Raw genomic sequence first — 19,151 nt, forward strand, 5'->3', positions numbered from 1 at the left:
CTAAAATAATGCACAGAACTCTTTTCTGCACTCTATCAATGCTTTTAATTTGAGCTTTAGACAAGCTTCCATCCCACAAATTGAATAAAATTAATATATAAACCTTATTTGTGTTACATTAATGTCGTTACAGCGCAACCTCCATACTACATGGTCCTAAAAGACGTAGTGGGCAGTCAGGATTTAACAGAGGGAGAAACAGCTCGACTCATCTCTCCCTGCTATTCACTGTCTACGACGTTAGATATGACTTTCTATTACCATATGTACGGTGAGGACATGGGCACATTAAATGTATACGTAGTCGGCTGTGACGTCACTAGTTTTAGTGGTCCTGTTTTCACCAGGTCAGGAAACCAAGGAGATGAATGGATAGAGGGAACTATTAATTATGACGTCTCGGGCATAGATGGTGATATTAAGGTAATTGTCTGGCCAGAAATAATAACACTGATAATGAATCAAAGATAATAATCTTCCGTCATTTTGAACGTAAGTGTCAGGAGGACTAACAACGAACAATAAACGATAAATCATATCGGTATTTGATTATGATATGATAATGATAATGACAATTATAATTGTCGCTATCATGACATGATGATGACAATTATAATATCTTACAATATTAATAAATTCTCTCAAAAACAAATATAATGCATTAGCGTTTTAAAACCAGTTTTGTATTTGTGCGGTATCATGACAACAAAATATCTCTACACTTCCTTAATTTTAGATTGTTTTTGAAGCAATAAGGGGCGCATCAGCCGCTAGCGTCATCGCCATCGATGACGTGTCCATTGTCGGTAGGTCGCAATTTGCATTCAACTTTCTCAAACGATAGAATATATATAATATTATATATATAAATATATATATATATGTATATATTCTTTTAATTATTTTGTTTTAAATTTCTTATTTGTGTGATTAAAAAAAACAAATCAAACAACATTACATAAATATTTAGCTTTGCTAAGATCAACAGGTTGTTCGTGTGGATTTAAAATTATGATCATTTTCACAACAGTACAAAACATACACGTTTTATTGGGGAGGGGAAAGGTCTATCTCTATTCTTTGGGATTATTTTAATTGTTTTATTTTATTTTATTTTATTCGACTTTTCACTGGAATCAGTACAAAAATATACATATATAAATAGAAAAAAAATCCAATGAGAGAGCAACCACCTCTAACCCGACACGTTCTCCAAATACACAAAACCCAACGACAAATACATAAATATAAGTCGGGAAAACATTAAACAGTTCTACATAAATGACAAAAATATTCTGTGACCCATGGGCATTGTGATTCTATAGTTTTAATAATTTGCGCAGTGTATGTGTATTTTACTCTAATGAAAAATAACTGTTATTACATATTTACTGTATCATAAATTTAGATAGTGACGATTGTCTGGGTATTACCTGTGAAAATGGAGGAACATGCGTGGATGATTTTCTCGCCTGGTCCTGCACATGCGTAGAGGGATTTGAAGGAACAAATTGCGAAACAAGTGAGATATCATTAATAGTTTTATAATATTAGGCCTATTTCATGTAGGTCTAATCATTTAATATTTGATATTTTAGAACTATATGAAGGTGGCTAGTTATGATAATAATGGTAATGATTATAGGCCTGGTAGTAGACGTACCGCAGTACTCTACCGTAGCATTGATGATATTTGATAATGATGATGATGATGATGATGATTGTGATGCTGAGGATAATGATGATGTGGGAATAATGATGATAGTTGTGGTGATGATGGTGCTAATTGTGGTGGTGGTGATGACGATGATGATGATGATGATAATGATGATGATGATGATGATGGGTGATGATATGATGAGGATGGGAATTATGATGATTGTGGTGAATGATGATAGTGGCAATTGTGGTGATAATAATGAGGATAAGAATTCTACAGTCAATAATTTTGATGATGATGATGATGATGATGATGACGATGTTGATGCTGACAATGATGTCTAGTGGTTTGGGCAATAAGCAAAATGATTGCATTTACTAATTGACGATATTTACCAATGACGGATGGTTTGGTAAAATATCATTTCAGATTTATAACACTATTTTACATTGTTATATTTTTAGATATTAACGAGTGTGCTAGCTTGCCGTGCCAAAATGACGGTGCTTGTGAAGATGGAGAGAATATGTACGCATGCATTTGTTCGGGAGGCTACGGGGGAGATCATTGTGAACTCGGCAAGTTCTCGTTACATTTTCTTTCACTACCAGTCAAAACAAATACTATTGTTATTGTTATTATCATTTTATTATTATTTTCGTTGTTGCTGTGCAATATTCTAGCAGGACTCATGTGCATTTTTTTCGTAGATGTGGATGATTGTGTAGCAGGACCATGTCAGAACAATGGTGCCTGTACAGACGCCCTCAACGGATATACGTGTGTTTGCACTTCTGGCTACTCTGGAAACGACTGTGAAACTGGTACGTATTATTTGAATTCTTTATGAAAACGTTATTTTATTTATTTCTTTATTGAAGGTATGAACAAAAAACACCAAAACAGTCCCCCTGTAGTCTGAAATCGTTGGTTTACAATATAAAAATACAGGCAAAAAATTACTCATACAGTTCCAAACAATACAAAAATATAAATGTAATTCACAATCTAATTACTCAATAATTAATTTATAAAAATAGGGTTATATATACACAATCATCAAAATTTACAAAATTACATAAAAAAACATGAAGAAAAAAAAGTAAACTTGCATACGCTCAAAACACACACGTAAATGATTAAATTTACAAGAGACCATCGAAATAAAAAGCAAATATAAAACAGCAAAAAGGAAATTTGTTTAACAAACCACAAAAAAAAAGATTCAAGCCCACAACAAACACACCACCAAAAAAACCCCCCAAAAAACACACACACAGATCAAGATCAAGGTTATACAAAACTACTACTACACAGAAATTGTACTTATTAATCAAAATGTTTACCTATACTTATTGAGAATTTTGCTAATGGTACCAGAGAATTTCTGAATCTGTTAGTCCTGCCAAATGGGATATCAACTGTCTCTTATACACATCCGGAGGTTATTTAGAGAAGTAGATCTAACCTCTCTCGCAGCAACACGGTAATTGGGAAGGATGTACCTATAGATATCAGATTTCATAATCTTGTCCCCAAAGTTGAGGATAAGGGCGTCTCTCCTGAAGTGGAGAGTGGTGAGGTTTGTGCACTCAAGTGCAGCCTCATACGTCGAAAAGACGGGACCTAAAATAATGCACAGAACTCTTTTCTGCACTCTATCAATGCTTTTAATTTGAGCTTTAGACAAGCTTCCATCCCACACAGGGCAGGAAAATTCCAGGATGGGGAGGAAATATCACACATAAACGAAAATCAAGTCTTCAATAGCAAAATTGGCCTTTCTAAGAATGTACAAAGTATACAAACATATTGAGAAAGAAAACTGCACCTTATAGATAAAAAATGAATCAATAGAGCAAAAATGTGTAGCCACTTTTAGATATATTTCTCAATATTTAGCTAAAAGTCGTGTTTGGCCAGTGTGTAGTATTGACGAACACGTCTCAATAGCTGTTTTCACTACACCGGATATGGTGTTCGAAAAGGCACGTTACACGTACTGATCCGATTTTAGAATCACATGACAATTTACATCACTCTACGCTTTAAGTACAGCTATGATTGAACACGCCTGTATTAAAATCCTTCCTCGTAGGAAACATTCACATCTAAATGCCAATTTTGATAGTGCAAAGTAACATACATGAGACTCTTCTTTTTTGGTGGCGAACTATTTTTATTCATTATATAGGCCAATGTTGTTGGTTAAAACGTGAAAAAAACTTAACTATAGCCTATTAGAATATAATTTTATAGCTAGAAAATAGCTTCTTATAAGTGCTTTTTAATGTTTTCCGACCTATCACGTCAACAACTGGAAATATGGTGTCTGCATAGCTATAGCTTCACCGTTTCTGGTAATCTCCATATAGTTCCTATTTAAGTGTCGCGTTTGATTCTATTCCTCTAAATGTTGAAGAGAGTTTGTAACAACCGCAGATCCCAGACCAAACCATGCAACCCTTCAACAACTTTCATTAAGGATTACATGTTTTGTATATTAATGCCAATGATTTATCCTACCTTCTTAGATGTTGATGAGTGTGCTTCTGGTCCTTGCCAAAATGAAGGCCAGTGCGTAGATGACGTCAACATGTTCTCGTGTGTCTGCTTAGATGGTTTTGATGGAACGATCTGTCAAAATGGTAAATATAACTTTATATCATTTCCTTTTATGTTTCGAGCAACAGGATGTCAACGGATGACTTGAGCGACGTAAGAAAGTATCGTATATATACGTATCTATTTTTATCAGCGTTATTAACATTTTTGGTTAAATAAGTTCAATTTATGAACACCAAACACGCTGGTCCGGGGCAAAGTAGGGCACCTGTGATTTCCCACCATCTTCTTCACTTTGTCTACTAAAATTGCAAACTTCAAGTAAACTATTCAATCTACTACAACGGAGCGTAATCAAGCATGTTTAACGACTATGGCGTTCATCAGCTAGTTAATTCGTCTCATTACCCTTTTCTGTACTGTCGGGACACTTATGAGATGAGATATATTCCAAAACTATGTACAGTAGCTAGGCCTATATGATGCTTAACGTATTTGAATGGCTTTTTTCAACAGACATAGATGAATGTGCATCGAATCCATGTCAGAACAATGGGGTGTGCACCAATGGCGTAAACATGTTTGTTTGCGAATGTCCCGAAGGGTTTTCAGGAACAGTTTGCGAGACTGGTGAGAGCAATCAACCCATTCCCATACCAGATTGACTCATCCTTAACCACGTTACCATTGATATACGTTAACTCCTTACCCAATCTGATGTCACTCAACCGTTCTCACTTTGCTCTTCCCTTTAATGGAATTCTTCTTCTTTTCCCACACGTCCCACACCGATCATCATATCTCACCCACAACTTTACCATTCATTTAATATAATCTTGATTGCATTTTCTCAACTTCCTCCCTCACCCTGTCGCCTTCTATCACAATAAGCATTATCAATCATAAAATATATTTTACGAAGTATGAATTGAATATCACTATTTTATCCCTCCTCGTCTGTTGTAACCAATCAGTGGTTTACGTTCTTTGTTACGGTACCGTTTAAGCGTTAATACTTTGCTTTCACATAACACCCACGTGTTGGTCTAAATGCTTTCTGTCTTTAATATCTTACTACTATTATTTAATATTCGCTATAATATTATTGTCATTACTTTTCCCATATGAACGCTTTTAGACTTCAATGAGTGTGCGTCTTTGCCGTGCGCGAATAACGGTGAATGCGTAGACGGAGCGAACGGATATTTATGCGAATGTCCAAACGGTATTGAAGGAGACGAGTGTGAAACTGGTGAGAAAGTTTGTTTAGAATTCAGTCTGACGGTATATTGTTTTGTTTTTTTTTACTTAAAACAACTTTACCACGATGTTATAAAATTATTTCAGTAGACAATACCATAGACTGTTCATAAATATTTTATTATTGTATTAATACTGTAGTGATCAACCTAGTCGAAGCAATTTTCTTTGAAATCTTCGATTTACAATGTTAGGTCTAGGATTGTGTTTTAAGCGACTATCACAGATTAACTCAATAAGCAATTCTATAGAAACTCTTGCTTTGTTAACCTTTATTTTACGATTACGACTTAAAATGTTATTATTATCTAAAACGATTCATAATTACAATGTTCATATTGATAAAAATTGATTATTGTAATTTTCTGACATTGATATTCTACAGACATAGACGAGTGTACGTCATCACCTTGTCTAAATAACGGGGCATGTTCAGATCTTCTGAATGCGTTTAACTGCGCATGCCCAGAAGGGTTTACAGGCGATAGGTGTGAAACGGGTGAGAACACCGATTTATGACATTCTGGCCACCGAGGGTTTAGTAAAGAACCAGTAGAAAATTAAAACCACTCCAGTCCTTATTTGCATGTATGCCTAATTATAAACATGTTACATTTATGAATCTAAAATAAAGCTTCTTTTCTACACAAGCAAACAATAGTCTTTGAGTTCTGGCGCCCGTAAATTTTAAAAAGATCCTCCTACGTTGTTATTAATATAGGCCCATTTCAATCCTTTTGTATAAAAACATTTGTTAGTAATGTATTGGACATCTATTGGCTATTAAAGATAGTCTAATAGATCTAACATTTTATAGACTCTTATTGTTAGTATAAAAATTTACCCATCGCTTGCACTATTTAAACATTTCTTCCCTATAAGTAACACTACTTTACCTCAGTGGCGTATCAGGGGTGCGAGGTGGGGGGAGGGACGTACCTCCAAAAATTACTCGCGCTCCCCCAAATCACTTGCAAGTAGTTAGAAATTACCTAAAATCACCTTATTTTGCGAGTTAGTGCTCCTCAACTAATCATCGAGCTTCCCCACTTCACATTCGCCCCCCCCCCCCCCACACCCCCCCCCCCCCCAATCAGCACCCCATTTCAAGACACGCTAGATACGCTACTGCTTAACCTTAGTGGCGTATGCGGCACTTTTAGTACACGAGCACCCCTTCGCTTATTTCATTATCTAACATTTATTATGTTATAGTCAATATTTTCCACCAGATATTAACGAATGTGAACCCCAGCCATGTCAGCATAACGGTGCTTGCACCGACGCTGTAAATGGATTCACTTGCACATGCGCAAATGGCTACCAAGGGGATACTTGTGGAATTGGTGAGACAAAACTTTCACCCAATCAGTGTTAGACATCCTCACGTAGACATACCCGTATCCACATAGGCCTACTACACATGTAGCTTCGTTCAACACCTTAGCTGTTTTACAATTTTGTAGTCCGATCTTTTCTCCAGATATTAACGACTGTGAGCCCAAGCCATGTCTGAATGGCGGCGTTTGTACTGACGCTGTAAACGGGTTCACTTGCACATGCGCAGATGGCTACCAAGGCAATACTTGTGAAATTGGTGAGACACAACTTTCATCCAATCAAAGTGTTAGCAATCCTTACGTAGCATACAAGTATCCACATAAGCCTACTACACTAGCTAGCATGTACCATCATTCAATACCTTAGCTTTCATTATGTTGTAGTCCGATCTTTTCTCCAGATATCAACGACTGTGAGCCCGAGCCATGTTTGAATGGCGGCGCTTGCACCGACGCTGTAGACGGGTTTACATGCACATGCGCAGATGGCTACCAAGGGAATAATTGCGAAATTGGTGAGCCTAATCACGTCACTAAATAACAGCCGTAGCTAGGCCTAAGTAGGTTTGAGTTTATATCGCTTTCAGCATTAGACGTACCTCGGATTTCTATATTTTCTATTTTCTATTATGAGTGGTCAGCATTTGTGGACAGCATACTCGTGTTGTCATAACCTAATGTGTTACTAACGAATGATATATTCCGGAGTGCAGTAGGCCTCATCTCTACAAAGTGTGATTAAATCTCAAAACTTATTAGAGATTTAGAATATGTATTCAATCGCCCGCGTGAGAAAGGGTATGTTTGGAGTAAAATGTGCGTTATTAAGTAATTCTCGCATATCTTAGCATTTATTCCTATATAAGTTTGTCTTTTCTCCAGATATTGACGACTGTGAGCCCGAACCATGTTTGAATGGCGGCGTTTGCACTGACGCTGTAAACGGGTTCACTTGCACATGCGCAGATGGCTATCAAGGGAATACTTGTGAAATTGGTGAGACTGGTTACGTCACTAAAATTTCACATACTGTAATGACAACATTAGCGTTTTCCAATATACATATATTCCTCCTGTTTAGCGGGCATTTACCGTTGACTGTATTGTAACGATTTATACTACTTTTTCCCCCAGATATTAACGACTGCGTGCCCGAGCCATGTTTAAATGGCGGCGCTTGCACCGACGCTCTAAACGGGTTTACATGCACATGCGCAGATGGCTACCAAGGGGATAATTGTGAAACTGGTGAGCCTAATCACGTCACTAAATATCCACGTAATAACAGCCGTAGCTAGGCCTAACTAAGTAGGTTTGAGTTTATATGGCTTTCAGCATTAGACGTACCTCGGATTTCTTGTATTTTCTATTGTCTTTGAGTAGTCAGCATTTGTGAACAACAAACTCGTGTTTTCATAACCTAATTTGTTACTAACGAATGATATATTCCGGAGTGCAGTAGGCCTCGTCTCTACAAAGTGTGATTAAATCTCAAAACTTATTATAGATTTAGAATATTTATTCAATCGCCTGCGTAAGAAAGGGTAGGCCTATGTTTGGAGTAAAATGTGCGTTATTAAGTAATTCTCGCATATCTTTAAATTTATTCCTATATAAGTTTGTCTTTTCTCCAGATATTGACGACTGTGAGCCCGAGCCATGTTTGAATGGCGGCGTTTGCACTGACGCTGTAAACGGGTTCACTTGCACATGCGCAGATGGTTACCAAGGGGATAACTGTGATATTGGTGAGAGTATAACTTATAATCGCCTTCACCAATAAAAGCATTCCCTATATAGTTTTAGTACACGTATTCCTCCTATGTAGCAACATTTTCTTGAATTGGTATGACAGGATTAAACTTTAACCTGTGTCGAAATTATAGCTATTATTAAATTACCTTTTGACTTTTTTCCCGATGGTTGTTTCATAAGGGCAGGGGATGCGCTTGTGATAATATTTTAGCATTTCTTACAATTCTCTAGTCTATATTTCCCCCCAGACATTAACGATTGTGAACCTCAGCAATGCCAGAATGGCGGCGCCTGCACCGACGCTGTAAACGGGTTCACTTGCACATGCGCAGATGGCTATCAAGGGAATACTTGTGAAATTGGTGAGACTGGTTACGTCACTAAAATGTCACATACTGTAATGACAACATTATCGTTTTTCATTACACATATATTCCTCCTATTTAGCGGGCATTTACCGTTGACTGTATTGTAACGATTTAGACTACTTTTTTCCCCAGATATTAACGACTGCGAGCCCGAGCCATGTTTGAATGGTGGCGCTTGCACCGACGCTGTAAACGGGTTTACATGCACATGCGCAGATGGCTACCAAGGGGATAATTGTGAAATTGGTGAGCCTATTTACGTCACTAAATGTCCACTCAATAAAAGCCGTAGCTAACTTTAAGTAGGTTTAAGTTTATATCGTTTTTAGCATTAGACGTACCTCGGATTTCTTGTATTTTCCATTGTTCTTGAGTGGATAGAATTACTTTCTTACTGTACAACCAACTCCGTATATTGTCATAACCTAATTTGTTACTAAAGAATGATATATTGCAGAATGCAGTAGGCCTCATCTCTAGAAAGTGTGATTAAATCTCAACACTTGTTATAGATTTAGAATACTTGTTAAATCACATGTATCAAGCGTAAGAAGAAGGGGTATGTTTGGCCTAAAATGTGTCTTATTTAGTAATTCTCGCATATCTTAGAATTTATAAGTTTGTCTTTTCTCCAGATATTAACGACTGTGAGCCCGAACCTTGTCTGAATGGCGGTGCTTGCACCGACGCTGTAAACGGGTTTACTTGCACATGCGCAGATGGCTATGAAGGGAATACGTGTGAAATTGGTGAGACTGGTTACGTCACTAAACTTTCACCCAACCACAGTGTTATCCCTTTGTAGTCACGCCTTCCCTTGTGGACCCTCGCTTTGCCAGTAACTAGATCATGTCAATGGCTATATAGTACATTTGTATTAGTGTTATTCAAGTTCAATTTATTCAATAGATCTATAAAGCAAGAAGAGATGGTTGCTAAGAGAATATTACGTCACAGGACTAATACTTGTAATCATTAACCAGCTTCACCAGCAATATTTCACATTCTGTAGTAGATACAGTAGTTGCATACGCTTGCCCGGTGGCTATAACTCCCTCTATCGATGTTTTAATTGTTAATTGGATTAAGTTGGTACTTGTGGTGCTGACTTGTATTAGCCTCTCGTCAATCACGCCACCGCTCATATTTAAATGCCTTCCTAAGCAAGACATTGTTAAATGTCGCTGGGGACATTTTGCATAACAATTTATTTCGTTAATACTTATTTCAAGGGTAATATTTTTTTTTCATTTTGGGAGGGGGGGGGGGAGGGTGGAGGTTTGCTGCCGTGTGTTTACAGAATCAACCAACACGCATTTTAGCTTGATGAATAACATGCTCACTTTCCCATGTCAGTAGCATCGGTTTGATCTGCTAAGAATATTAGGCCTTCGTTTGTGTATTTCGAGACCGTTGGATGTGTATTTTTTTTTTAAGTGTACCTTTATTTCGTCGAATGACTGCAAGTCAGATTCGTATCCAAAGTAGTAGCATCATGTGTTGTAAACGGGTTCGTGTGCATATGTGGGGAAGCCCCCCCCCCCCTTGTTCACTATTTACATTAACGACCTGTCTTTAACACTTACTAACTCTGATCCTAATGTTCATATTATCGATATGTATGCTGATGATACAATAATTTATTACAGCAACACTTCTCTTAAACTCATTGAACAAAAACTAAACTCTTCATCTTCTATCTTCATGGTCAAAATCTAACAAGCTAACTCTTAACATTCAAAAAACTAAATCTCTGCTACTTGGTTCTCCGCGCAAACTAAAATCCACTAATAACAATCTTAATCGTCATCTTGATAACCATCCAATTCTATCCCTTACGTCCCACAAACACTTAGGCGTAATTATTGATAACACGCTAACATGGAAGTCTCACACATCTTCCCTTTGTAAGAAACTTAACTCTATTGTCTATCTTCTTGCACGAACCTCAAAATTTACTAATGATTCTACCCTTCAAATACTTTACAATTCTTTGTTTCTCTCGCGCCTTGACTATTGTTGCTCAGTTTTGGGATCAAAATCTACCTCGTTATCTAAAGTTCAGAAGATCCAGAACAGAGCCATTCGTATCTTACTGAAACTTTCTCCTACCACTCACCTTACTCCCAATCATTTCAGATCTGCCAATACCCTTCCCCTTTCTCAATTTCAACTCTGCTGTTTAACTTACAAAGCTCTTCATAACCTAGCTCCACAAACTCTTTGTCAATGCCTTAAAAAGATTGTTGCCAATGGCCGTATGACCACAAGAAAAATCACTAACACCGGTGATCTTCTCATTCCTAAGCCTAATCTAGAAATCTTAAAAACATCATTCAGCTATAATGTCCTTACATCTACAACTCTCTTCCACCGATTGTCCGTTCTATTTTCCCTTTCTCTTCTTTCAAATCCAACCTTCTTAGCTATCTTTCATCTAATCTTGTGTAATTTTCCCTGTGGCCATCTCTTTTTGTTGCAATATTTTTTTGTTGCAAGATTTTGTTCTGTTTTAAATTGTAAATTATTTATCTTTTATAATCTTTTATAATTTTTCTATTTTTGTTAGTCCAATTAATTATCTTCTCATTTATACTTTTGCTTTATTTTTTATTTCAATTATTTTTCTGTCCAATATGACAATTTTTTAAATTTTTTTATTTTAATGTTTTCCTTAAATCATTATTTTATATAATTTATATATTGTAGGCCTATATCTGGTTTTTTTTTCCTGATTTTTATTATTTTTATTATTATTATTATTAATTTTTTCCTGGTTTAATTTAATTAACTTACTTATGTTAAATATCAAGTTTAATTTTTATACTTATGTTTTAATTGTATGTACTGAGGGTCCCAATTGATCAGCTCAGGCTGGATGGACCACCCTCACAAAATATTGTTGAAATAAAAATTTTAAAAATAAATAAAATCCATGGTGCCAAATAGGAAAATGCTACAGATTGCTTTGCCGTTAACATGTTATTATTAATCAATACCAACCGATCACTGACATACTTTCATGAAAAAATATACTACCCTTGGTATACCAAAGGTGTGTGTGCGTACGAATTTTAACTTGGAGTACCGGTACTGTTTATGTTTTTCGGAACACCGCATATTCTTAGCAATGAAAATACAATGTTGATATCGTTTGATATATTAACATACAAGTGCGCCTTTTCCACAGATATAAATGAGTGTGAACCAGATCCGTGTCTAAATGATGGCGTATGTACAGATATCGTAAACGGCTTTACGTGCGCATGTGTGGAGGGTTACGAAGGAGCCACATGTGAAACTGGTAAAGCCTGCAGACGTGAATAACCGCCGTGATTCTTTACATCATACATCGCTTTTGTTTTATATTATTAGCAGTAGTTCAAATTTCATTTTTAATATCTTCCAGTAGAATCCAATTCTAAAAACCCTTCCTTATTCCGCCGCCACCGTGTAACCACCAGGCAGTAAAATTTTCAAGTTAAGTTCTTATTAACATCCTTACAAAATTGTTGCCTAGAATGTAGGACTTACTACCCTTTCTGAGTGACACCTGGAACCTAGTAGTCTGGTTGCATGTTTCCACTTGTAGTTTAGATTTATTTTAAAATATTTCTCGTATCAATCATGTACAATTATCAAATGCGACTTTGCCTTCATCACAGATACAAATGAGTTTGAACCCGACCCATATGGCGGTGTTTACATGCGCATGCATGGGAGTTTACCACGATGAAACTGCTACTATAATCAAGATCTACTTAAAGGGGAAAAATGCAAGCATTTATATATACGGACATAGTTATTCATATTTTCACCCCGGTAACTGCTGCTCTATGTATCAGCTCATTATAAGTATTTAACGCGGCCGCCTTTCAACCTCAATGTTATCGGTTCAATCATAGAAATATGCAGACGATAAGGGAGCTTTTGATTAGCGCGAAGACGTCCTACTACGAAAATTTCACTTGCCCGTGACCGTCTTGTGTTATTTGTAAAACGTAGATTCGGCCCAAACAACATCCGACTCGAACATTAGAAAACAGTGACGTCATATGCGATTATATAACTTCATTACGTCACAGATCTCACCGTCGTCGTCGTGCAATCAAACCACCACCAAATAATTTTGAAAGAAGTGGCTTACGGTCAGCTTTTTCTGGATGAATTGCCGTTTGTTCGAACAGACACTGGGACAAAAAGTCAAGTTTTTTAGCGGGGATGAAGATTACTATTATGTATTTTGTGCCACTAGGCTTTGGGTTTGCCGCCAGACTAATTACTTTGTGTTAGTGTGAATGTGAGATTTGACAGTGCTGACAGTTGCGCTCACCAGTTTTGAACACACCGTCAAACACTTAATGTACGAGACATTTGACCACAATACGTCATCCGAAGAAACAATTACTGTATATTGTAATTTCAAAATAAGAATTAATCAAATCACTGATGCGCAGGCGCAAACATTACCGATATTAATTATATCAGACATCGGCCAAGATGTCAGCTCCCCCAGCGCACTCCCTTGCTGTCTCATTGTGCCCTTCCTGGTCGCTTATGCTCGCATCTATTCGTCCACATAATGATAAGATTTTTTATATTGGACTTACTTATTATTAACACGGTTTGATTTCAGATATTGATGATTGTTCGGGCGGACCGTGTCTGAACGGCGATTGCATCGACGGGATAAACAATTTCAATTGCATATGCCCAGATGGCTTCACGGGTCTAACGTGTGAAACCTGTAGGTTCATTTTATGTTTTTTTTTAAAGTTGGTTCACACTAGAGCACAACACTAGCAATACTAGCGTTCATTTGCGTAACACGTTTGAATATTGTTCAACTAGTCTAAGCTTTACATTTTGCAAGCATTTTGTATAGTCAATCAAAACAGACATATCAGTATATTCAAATGTTTAACATACACAAACGGATGAATGATGCTTCGAAATAAATTTGAAATGTATGTACCGTACTATTTAACTTTTTTAGTGAACAATTCAATGTTTCAATTACTTTTTGAGAGTTTTAGATTTGATTTGACGACTGATAGAATAATATATAAGTGAGGCATCGATTCAAAGGACATGTATGCTTTAAAAGCAGTGATTATATATTACAGTTGATGATGGAGCAGATGGTGGAGACGAAGGAGGTACAGACGGTGGGACCGATGATGGCACCGATGGTGGTGGAACCGATGGTGGCACAGATGATGGGACAGATGGAGGTACTGACGATGGCACGGATGGTGGCACAGATGGCGGTACTGATGACGGTACCGATGATAGCACAGATGGTGGTGGGACCGACGATGGTACTGATGATGGGACAGATGGAGGTACTGATGATGGCACGGATGGTGGCACAGATGGTGGAACAGATGGCGGTACTGATGGCGGTACCGATGATGGTACAGATGGTGGTGGGACCGACGATGGTACAGATGATGGAACAGATGGAGGTACTGATGATGGTACTGATGGTGGCACAGACGGTGGAACCGATGGTGGTACGGATGGTGGCGGAACCGACGGCGGCACAGATGATGGAACCGATGGTGGTGGAACCGACGGTGGCACAGATGGTGGTGCTGATGGTGGCACAGACGATGGGACCGATGATGATGGGACAGATGGTGGAACAGATGATGGGACAGATGGTGGCACAGACGATGGGACAGATGGTGGCACAGACGATGGGACTGATGGTGGCACAGATGATGGGACAGATGGTGGCACAGATGATGGTACTGATGATGGGACAGATGGTATTAATGGTGGAAATCGGTCTGCAAATGCAAGTAGTTTGATAGAAGACGAAGAAGAGACAAAAAGTAAGTTTATAATATTGTATATAAAATTAATAAATCAACCGTAAACAGCCTATTTATTTGCATAATAATTTGATTATACATCTGATTTTTTTTTTCAGGTGCTGCAAGCTATCTTTCAATCATCATCGCGGGTTGTATATTTGGAACATTAATCATAATAATTGTCTTGGCTTTCATTATGGCTTACTTCCGCCGTAAAAGGTACGTGAAACGAATTTCGTCAATTTTTTTCTTGCCCATTTGATCATTATTTTATTATTGAAAAATCAAGTGACTGTACTTGGACACTCATACTCATACTGTACTTATTTGTCTATTAATATTAAAATATTGTAGGTATCAACGACAACGTGAGAACGCTCTATGGAATCAAGTGATGGGGCAAAATGTGAAACCTAATGGCGTTTCAAATCCAGTCATGGAGCCTCCACCACCAGCTCCCGTGCCAATCATCTCTTCTCCTGCAAAGCCGTCGGCCCCGCCGGTCACACCTGTCCCAACACCTGCGCCAGTCCCAGTAGTAGCCCCAGTACCAACACCAGCGCCAAGTGCACCACAGCCGAGCAAAACGACGCCGCCACCAACGTCACCGCCCGAGAATCAACCTACACCAGAAGCGCCTCCTAAAGGGCCGCCTAAAGAAACAACTCCAAAAGATCCACCAGCAGTCGAGAACGGGAAGCCGCCGAACGTCGTCGAAAACAGTGATGACCTGAAGTTACCTGGTGCAGGTGCTGATGAGCCTTTGATAGACTTCAAGAAGCTGCCATGCTCAGAGGTCATTTAAATTTCTGTAATTAGCTTAGCAAACTGCAGAACTTTGATGGTAAGCCTTAGAGCATATCAGACGATCGAGTGTAAGCATGTGCTCCCTCTCTTTACTACTGAACATTTAGGTATAATCTTGTCTTCAGCGCTATAACAGCATTCACTGACATTAGCAACAGATTTTTATATTTAATCATTAACACAATTTGTATTAACTTTAAAAAAATGTGTTGCAACTCCAGAGTCTACATCACAATCATATATTATTAGAATTTTATTAGCGTTTAGTCTATTAATTTTCGTTTTATCCAGCAGGATAACACATCCAAGTTGATAGCTCTTTCAAATATGATACTGGTTTATGTATGGTCATTAAAAATACATAACACTTGGTTTAAATACAATAGTTAGCTTTAGTAGTGCTACTAATGTTACTGACTAAAAGGCAAATTATTCCAGTTGTTTACGCCAGCAACTAAAGGTGGAACAGACAATCTGGGATGCAGTCTTGTTATTGTTCAAACGTCCGCCACGGCAAGTTTCACTCCCAAACTCAAATTAATTGGTAGCAACATGTAAGAAGTTCTGATGTCACTTTAAATGTAATTTTTCTGTTCGGATGCATTTTTCACACAGTGATACCAGCCCAAAGACCATTGGATGGTGCTCACATAGTGTCTTTAATAAAGTCAGTGTATCTGATATAATCTTACTTTGACTAACAATTTCAGCCATCTTATCTTTATACTCTAGATTTTTTTTGCACACGATGCTTCGATGTTAAGCATTCATCCAAATGTAAACATAAGTATCCAATATTGTGAACTTGTTTTAACATCGTGTCACTACAGGCCTATTTTAATTAAGAATTATTAATAAATGTTAGTAGAAAAGACGCACTTCACTTTGTGTTGATTCAACCAAGATATGAGTGCGTAATAACTTTGGTATTATTATGATTAGGTTTCATATTTAATGTTTGTAAAAGAAACCTCATATATTATGCTCTTGCATTGGAAAATCTACGGTTCTAATTGTTTTAAAATTGAATTAATGAAAATTTTGTATTCTTGTGGTGACAGATGACTATTAGGCCTATGTTATTTAAAGAATTTTTTATACAAAATGATTTATGTACATTATTTAAATGATAGGTGAGAGTTTCATAGTTATTTATAAGTCAAACATATACATACATGATTGTATACCTACGTATCGGGGTGGGCAACGCATGATGTGTATAGTTAAAATATAAATGTATTAACTTGCTGATGTTTAATTCTATGCAGTTTGGGAAACTATATCTGAAAATGCGGTGTTTAACTCGTTTTTTTAATGAATTTTCAAATGGAATTCAAGAAATAAAATTCGAATGTACATTTTAAGAAATAAATTATACAAGAGGAAAAACTAGTCATGTAAGCTTTAGCATTATTTTTGGTGGTATTATTTGGAAACCTCATGAGAGTTTAAAACACATCAGGGCGATGAGAGAACACTACCAGAATGCTATCAAATAAAAATTACTGACTTTGCTACATAAAAGCAAACGCGAGATAATTTGTGTTATGATAAATACAATCTAGAAAACAAAAAAAGCATTAAAACATAATACGTCCAGGGTTCAATTAAGAATTTTATTTACCGGGGATAAATTTCTTTGATGATCACGTTCCGACATAATTGTCATCATCATAATAATCACCAACATCATCATCACATCAGCAGCATCATCATCATCTCAGTCACCACCAACCACCGACATCGTCATTATCATCTTCACTGACAAAATCATCAGTGTATCGACAATACCGTACCAAACGTGCTATACACATGCCTATCAAATTATTATTATCACCATTAAATCCTGTTTTCCATTCAAAGTCTACAACATTAATTTAAAATCTCCGGAATAATATTTTGACTTAATATTCTCCAACGTCATGGTACGTGTTTGGCTTTCCTTGTAATGAACACACCGGGTTTTAATAAACTTTCCACAAACTTTCAGTGATTTTAATATTTTTAAAACGATACGATTAAGACGTTCAGCTGACTCACTCAAGCGAATCTAAAACAATAGTCCTAACATTTATTTTATACTAATCATAAATGTACAATAGAAATTATTTAACATCGTGTAGAAACGATCGAAAGTTTACGGAAGGCACGTGTTGATAAAGGGCCACGTGATTTGATGCAGAGAACATGGTGCATCTTATTATATGATGTCACATACAGGTGTATTACGTCATAAGTCTTGATGGATATTTGGAGCGGCAGTTCAAAATGTCCTTCGTAAATAATAGATTTCTTGATTTATGAATTCTCAATTCATGGCTGTATTTTTTGGTTGATTGGACAGTGCCATCATTTTTCTTATTTTTTTTCAGGAAGTATCACTGTTTGAAAAATGTTCTTCATAAAGTATCCTCTTCTAAAAGGTCATTCCATGCATTGTCTGGGGATCGCTTTCCAAACATCATGCCCATTCCATAGTCGTCCAGGCCTGGGTCACGGATCTGTTTTGGTCCGACGATCTGGTCATTAAACGAGTTTACTTCTGTGGCTCCGCTGGTACCTTTTGCGTCTCTGGCTTGGTGAAGAGTCGCTACTATGGCCATTTCTATGTTGTGCTTTAGCTCGGAGATGATGTCAAATTGTTTTCTGCTGTGTACTTTAGGTAAAGGTGATGAAAACACATTATTGCTTAGTAGCCCAACACCTACCACAACCAGAAGTGTGAACTCTGCTCTAACCATTCTGTGAAGTTGGAAAAATTTACAGCATTTAAAACATGTAGGCCTATACATCGATTATAGATTGTTATAAAGGTAGTTTATGTTTCATAGAAGTAGTTAAAACATATTCGACAAAATAACGAATACAACCTACACAAGACCACCTCAAATAAATTGAAGAGTCAGTTTCCAGTACTTAATAGCGATATTCTATGAATATAAGATTTTTTACTGCAAGAGACCTTATATATTGTGTTTAATCACAAAAAATACCCAAGAAGAATTTTCATTGTTTGCTGACACCTTTAAAATGTTATTGTTTCATATGCCACAACCCTATACAATCGAGACGAAGGACCCCCAGATATGCACAAGGCATATTTTAGTTATTAAATTATTTTACTGAAATTTTATTTTCAACTATAATTATTGTTCCTATTTTGAAACTGCAAGCCGAACGTATATTACATAGTAATCAAACAAAACGTACTAGGTGTGGTAATTTTTAAACACTTTGACAATCTCCAACTTAACAATTTGAGTTTATTTCAATTTATTTTTAACAATTTGAGTTTATTTCAATTTATTTTAAACAACTTGAGTTTATTTTAATTTATGTCTACCAAACAAATAGTGTAAAGTATTGGATATGATAATATTAAGTAGAAGATAAAATTCCTGCAAACCTGATTGTAATTAAATTCTGAGAAAACGAATTCTAATGAAAAATTAGATCTTATTGAGTTTTTAACATTATTTTACATTTAATTATTTTGAAAATATATATAGTCAGCTTATTATAATTGTAAATAATGACTTCAGTTGAATCAAGATTATATATATATATATATATA

At 36.6% G+C, this 19,151-nt stretch overlaps 1 protein-coding gene and 1 long non-coding RNA gene across 4 annotated transcripts in view; one reads left to right on the forward strand and one right to left on the reverse strand.

Moving 5' to 3' along the window:
* Positions 1-16,313, forward strand: part of LOC117115033 (fibropellin-1-like) — a 21,803-nt gene extending 5,490 nt beyond the window's left edge. Inside the window, exons 3-26 of one of the 3 annotated variants that reach the window (XM_033258687.1) lie at positions 134-423; positions 737-806; positions 1,409-1,522; positions 2,125-2,238; positions 2,371-2,484; positions 4,195-4,308; positions 4,742-4,855; positions 5,364-5,477; positions 5,871-5,984; positions 6,718-6,831; positions 6,969-7,082; positions 7,227-7,340; positions 7,708-7,821; positions 7,960-8,073; positions 8,460-8,573; positions 8,829-8,942; positions 9,081-9,194; positions 9,584-9,697; positions 12,139-12,252; positions 13,585-13,695; positions 14,075-14,203; positions 14,315-14,788; positions 14,887-14,989; positions 15,125-16,313. In XM_033258687.1, the coding sequence (XP_033114578.1) occupies positions 134-423; positions 737-806; positions 1,409-1,522; positions 2,125-2,238; positions 2,371-2,484; positions 4,195-4,308; positions 4,742-4,855; positions 5,364-5,477; positions 5,871-5,984; positions 6,718-6,831; positions 6,969-7,082; positions 7,227-7,340; positions 7,708-7,821; positions 7,960-8,073; positions 8,460-8,573; positions 8,829-8,942; positions 9,081-9,194; positions 9,584-9,697; positions 12,139-12,252; positions 13,585-13,695; positions 14,075-14,203; positions 14,315-14,788; positions 14,887-14,989; positions 15,125-15,575 (3,566 nt within the window). In that variant the 3' untranslated portion in view covers positions 15,576-16,313. Of the gene's footprint in view, positions 1-133; positions 424-736; positions 807-1,408; positions 1,523-2,124; positions 2,239-2,370; positions 2,485-4,194; positions 4,309-4,741; positions 4,856-5,363; positions 5,478-5,870; positions 5,985-6,717; positions 6,832-6,968; positions 7,083-7,226; positions 7,341-7,707; positions 7,822-7,959; positions 8,074-8,459; positions 8,574-8,828; positions 8,943-9,080; positions 9,195-9,583; positions 9,698-12,138; positions 12,253-13,584; positions 13,696-14,074; positions 14,789-14,886; positions 14,990-15,124 lie in introns of all 3 variants that reach the window. The other 2 variants (XM_033258678.1, XM_033258695.1) reach the window with 2 other exon arrangements.
* The window catches only part of LOC117115051, a 10,753-nt gene continuing 7,910 nt past the window's right edge, over positions 16,309-19,151 (reverse strand). Inside the window, exon 2 of the long non-coding RNA XR_004446480.1 lies at positions 16,309-18,319. This is a non-coding gene — a long non-coding RNA (uncharacterized LOC117115051). The remainder of the gene's footprint in view (positions 18,320-19,151) is intronic.

The sequence above is a fragment of the Anneissia japonica genome, unplaced genomic scaffold (genome assembly GCF_011630105.1).
Source record: "Anneissia japonica isolate Jap-2015-1 unplaced genomic scaffold, ASM1163010v1 scaffold199_len4679917_cov187, whole genome shotgun sequence".
NCBI classification, from domain to species: Eukaryota; Metazoa; Echinodermata; class Crinoidea; order Comatulida; family Comatulidae; genus Anneissia; species Anneissia japonica.